The sequence below is a fragment of the Physeter macrocephalus genome, chromosome 12 (genome assembly GCF_002837175.3).
Source record: "Physeter macrocephalus isolate SW-GA chromosome 12, ASM283717v5, whole genome shotgun sequence".
NCBI classification, from domain to species: domain Eukaryota; kingdom Metazoa; phylum Chordata; class Mammalia; order Artiodactyla; family Physeteridae; genus Physeter; species Physeter macrocephalus.
The window spans coordinates 46,551,023-46,556,058 of NC_041225.1; the positions used below are offsets into that span (position 1 = coordinate 46,551,023).

Sequence of the window (5,036 nt, forward strand, 5' to 3'; positions counted from 1 at the left end):
CCCCAGCCCCCAGCGGCTTCTCTGGCAGCGACGGTGGAGTTGCTCCTTCACGACCTAGAGCATTATGAAGAAGTGAGTATCCTGGGAAGTAATAAGAAGAAGAAAGCAAAAAGGCGGTCGAGGTATTGTCGGATTGGGGACATGTTTAGAGGTTGCAACTGGGTTATAAAGACTTCCTGTGGCAGCGCCTGATTGAGAAGAAGCGCTTCCGGCAGCCTCGAATCACTAATCAACACACCAGCCTTCCGGGCCTGACGCGACCCTTATCTCAGGCCTCTCGGAGTCGTACAGCCGCCCAGTCCCGCACCTGCGACGTGGCAGTCCATAGTGGAGCCTCCTTGCCTCGGTCCGGGTCCAGATGTCCCTGTGTCCGGGCTGCCCCAGCATTAGGCGACCCCAGGACCCTGTGATTGGCGCCTGCGCCTGCTGACGGTGACGGAGGAGCCCCCCTAGGGACTTGGGCATTGCTTGTGCTTGGTGTCTGTCCTTCGCGCTCCTTTCGGTGAAGCTAGGGGAGAGGGCGATTTTTGTTGTCACTTGGTACATTTATTTATTCGTTCGTTCTTTTATTCTTTCCGAAACCAATTAATGAGGCAGCATAGTGTAGTTGTTAAGAGTGCAGGCCCTGGAGCCTGGCCGTGTTGATTTTCCCTCTCAGCCATTCCTGACATTAGGCAAGAGAGTAGGCCTCAGCTTCCACATCTGAAAAGATACTAATAATAGTATCTACTTCATAGAGAGGTTGGGAGAATTGAATTAACAGTAAAGGCAAAGCCCGGCATGTAGTAGGCACTCACTGTACTAAGATCACAGTTGTGAGAGATAGATGGAAGAATAAAATTGAGATAAGTACTAGTTTAAATATAGGGATAAATGCTGTGATGGAGACATGCAAAGTGCTGTGAGAATATAATGAAGGGAGATGTACTGGGGAAGTGATAGAGGGTGGTGACTTAAGCTGTACTTAAGAATGAATACAAGTCTGCCAGGCATATGGTGGGTGTCGGGGCATTTCTGGCAGAGATCACATCTTTAAGCTGTGAAAATGCATGGCATTCTCAACCTGAGTAGTCTGATACTGGTAGATCTAAGTGGTCATTTTCTCCAGGAAGTTCCTCCTTTGTGTTTTCTCACTGCACCAGGTCTGTGTCTCTAGAACAGCTCTTACCACACACTTTAATATTGAAATGTCCTTTTTATGTTTTTCTCCCTCACTTCAGGGCAAGGATCTTGCATTAGTATTTATCTCTTCACATGATACCTGGCATTCGGTAAATGTTTGTTGAATTTGAAGAGACATATGGGCAATGAATCTGGAAGGGTGAGTTGAAGCCAGACTGTAAACGTTGTTGAATGGTAAACCAAAAAATTTTTGACTGACTTTTTTCCAATAGGCAATGAGTTTAAAATATTAAGTCTAGCATTACTGTAGAGAGTAGATTAGATATAAGGAGAGACCGAAGGAGGGGATGTTCGTTAGGAGACAGCAGATAGCTCAGATTCTTCCCTGTATACGTCAGAAGTTGAATGCATAACACCGTTTTTAGGTTAGCGGTTCATAAATTTTTCCACCAGGACCAGTTAAAGGTTCCCATGCCTGGCAGTCACAAATTAAGAACCACCTCGGGAATTCCCCGGTGGTCCAATGGTTAGGACTCGGCACTTTCACTGCCCAGGCCTGGGTTCTATCCCTGGTCAGGGGAACTAAGATCCCACAAGCTGCATGGCACAGCCAAAAAAAAAAAAAAAAGAACCACCTTTTCCTATCTTTAACTCTATTCCCTTTTCTCCTACTGATCCAGGACAGATGTGTCAAGATACTCTGAGAAGTATTCCACATCTCATTTAAGCATCTTGCCTTGCAGATCGTTCAGGACTGGGTATGATGGCAGTTCTGGTAATGAGTTAGTAGGGTGAGATGTAAAATATTGACACTATAGCCCCAGATACTCTTGCAGCTATTAATCTACCGATGACCCAAACTCTACCTTGTGGTTCAGTCCAGTAGGAATTGTCCTAGTGTGTGATTGTGATGACTGGCATCTAACAGTTGTATTTCTCTTAATTTCTTCAGGGAGAACATCCTTGGTCCTACAGTGTTGCTGACACTGACATTTTTCTAAGTGGTCTTGAACTGCCTACTTTTTATGTAAATAACTGGCTAGACTTCATATTTTTCACTACAGAAGCCCATAACCTGCAGTTGCTAGAGATTTTAAAACACCACTTTTAGGATATCATCTACATTTAACTTGAAAGCTCTTCCTTTTTTATTCCAAAATGTTGAGATACTGGGGAGAGATACCAATCTCATCAAGCCAGACCAACAGAAGTTCCTTTGACTTGCTCCCTCGGGAGTTCCGACTGGTAGAAGTCCATGACCCACCCCTGCACCAACCCTCAGCCAACAAGCCCAAGCCCCCCACTATGTTGGACATCCCCTCAGAGCCATGCAGCCTCACCATCCATACCATTCAGCTGATCCAGCACAACCGACGTCTGCGTAACCTCATTGCCACAGCTCAGGCCCAGAATCAGCAACAGACAGAAGGTGTAAAGACTGAAGAGACCGAGCCTCTTCCATCCTGCCCTGGGTCGCCTCCTCTTCCTGATGACCTCCTTCCTTTAGACTGTAAGAATCCCAGCGCACCATTCCACATCCGGCACAGTGACCCAGAGAGTGACTTTTATCGGTAAGGCAAGGCTTTGCTATATCTTACTTTTCTCAAAAAATCTTCCCAACAACCATGTTAAGCAGGTGATCACAGTTCCATGAGGAAACTGAGGATGAGAGTAATTGCCTTGGCCAAAGTTGCTCAGGTAATTAGTGGGAAGTCTAAGACTTGAACCCTGATCTTCCGAATCCAGAGTCTGTTATTTTTTTATTTTCTGATGCAACAAATATTTATTGAGTGCCTAATATGTGCCAAGCACTTTACTAGGAGCAGGTACTACACTAGTTTGTAAAATAGGCCATGGCCTCAGAGTCCTCAGAGTCTAGTCCTTCTGTTTAATTAAAAGGTATAATATGGGTTTAGCTCAGTGTCCTCAACATGAGATTCATGAACTTATTCTCATACTATTAGGAATCTCCAAATACTATACAAGAATTTTTGATTGTGTATTTTCATTTTGATAACATAGTGTAAGAAATAATAATAGAAAAATATTCTTGATCCTTTGCTACTCAGAATCTGGTCCAAGATCAGCAACATCAACATCACCTAGGAGCTTGTTAGAAGTGCAGAGTCTCAGACCCACCCAGACCTGCTGAATCAGAATTTTCATTTTAACAAGACCTCCAGAATATTCATAAGTATATTTCAATTTGAGAAGCCCTGCTCCAGATCCTCTGAATGACTGCCTTATAACCTAGTGCTACTACTAGGTTTCAGTGTGAAAGTTTGCATTTGGTGCCAAATAATTACTTTTTCCTTTTCATTTTGAACTTTGTCAGATCTATAGAAAAGTTGAAATAATAGTATGACACACACCCAAATACCCTTCACCTGGATTCACCAATTGTCAACATTTTGCCACATTTACTTTCTCTCATGTATGTGTAAGTGTGTGTACACACATTTACACACAAATATACAAACAGGGGCTTCCCTGGTGGCGCAGTGGTTGCGCGTCCGCCTGCCGATGCAGGGGAGCCGGGTTCGCGCCCCGGTCTGGGAGGATCCCACGTGCCGCGGAGCGGCTGGGCCCGTGAGCCGTGGCCGCTGGGCCTGTGCGTCCGGAGCCTGTGCTCCGCAGCGGGAGGGGCCGCAGCAGGGGGAGGCCCGCCATACCACAAAAAAAAAAAAAATAATAACAAATATACAAACATATATGTATACATATACACATAAGACTTTTTTTGCCGAATATTTTAAAGTTGCAGACATTGCAATATATCACCCCTAAATTCTTCAGCATTCTTTCACCCCTAAATGCTTCACCTTATCCCAAGAATAAGGAAATTTCCTACACAATCCCAATAACCATTATCACATCAAAGTAAATGAACACTAATTAAATACTATCATTTAATATGTCTGTATTCAGATTTCTCCAGTTGTCTCCAAAATATCTTTTGTAGGTATGTTTGTCCCCAATCCTGGACCTAACAAAGATTCACGCATTGCATTTAGTTGTTATACCTCTTTAGTGTCTTTTTTTTTTTTTTTGAGGTATAGTTGATTTACAATACTATATTAGTTTCAGATGTACAACATCATGATTCAATATTTTTATAGATTATACTCCTTTTAAAGTTATTATAAAATATTGGCTATATTCTCTGTGCTGTACAATATATCCTTGTAGCTTATTTATTTGATACATAGTAGTTTTTACCTCTTCATCCCCTTCTCCTATCTTGCCCCACCCCTCTTCCCTCTCCGCCCTGGTAACCACTAGTTTGTTCTCTATATCTGTGAGTCTGTTTCTTTTTTGTTATATTCACTAGGTTGTTTTAGACTCCACATAAAAATGATATCATACAGTATTTGTCTTTCTCTGCCTCTTTAGTGTCTTTTAAGCCAGAATAGCTTCCCCCTTTTATAATACATGATATTAATCTTTTTTAAGAGTTTAGGTCACTTGTCTTGTAGGCTGTCCCAGATCAGACTGGATTTGCTGATTATTTCCTCAAGATTAGATTCAAATGAAATGTTTGGCAAAAAATACTACATAAGTAATATTGTATATCACTTAGTGCATCTGCCTATTGATGATAATAGTTGCTACTATTTTAATTGTCCCAAACTAATGAGAAAAGAACAGAAATAGACTTATTAAGTAAGGCTTGCAGCTGGGCCAGATGAAGGCCAGAAAATGTCATGGTGTATTGTCTAATCAAAGGCTCTGAAGACATTGGAATAGTGAAAAAGGGAGGTTGAACTGTGTCGTTACATGCTTGCCCTGTTAGTATAGATGTGCCCAACTTCAACACACTTACTCTGTGGGAATCGGTACCAAGTTTACATTTTTTTTTTTTTTTTTTTTTTTTTTTTTGCTGTACGCGGGCCTCTCACTGTTGTGGCCTCTCC

At 42.4% G+C, this 5,036-nt stretch overlaps 1 protein-coding gene across 2 annotated transcripts in view; it reads left to right on the forward strand.

The window, feature by feature from the left end:
- The first annotated feature begins 175 nt into the window (after positions 1–175).
- Positions 176–5,036, forward strand: part of SUPT7L (SPT7 like, STAGA complex subunit gamma) — a 10,760-nt gene continuing 5,899 nt past the window's right edge. The window contains exons 1-3 of one of the 2 annotated variants that reach the window (XM_007122511.4): positions 176–540; positions 1,221–1,321; positions 2,075–2,693. In XM_007122511.4, the coding sequence (XP_007122573.1) occupies positions 2,281–2,693 (413 nt within the window). In that variant the 5' untranslated portion in view covers positions 176–540; positions 1,221–1,321; positions 2,075–2,280. The remainder of the gene's footprint in view (positions 541–1,220; positions 1,322–2,074; positions 2,694–5,036) is intronic. The other variant, XM_007122510.4, reaches the window with a different exon arrangement.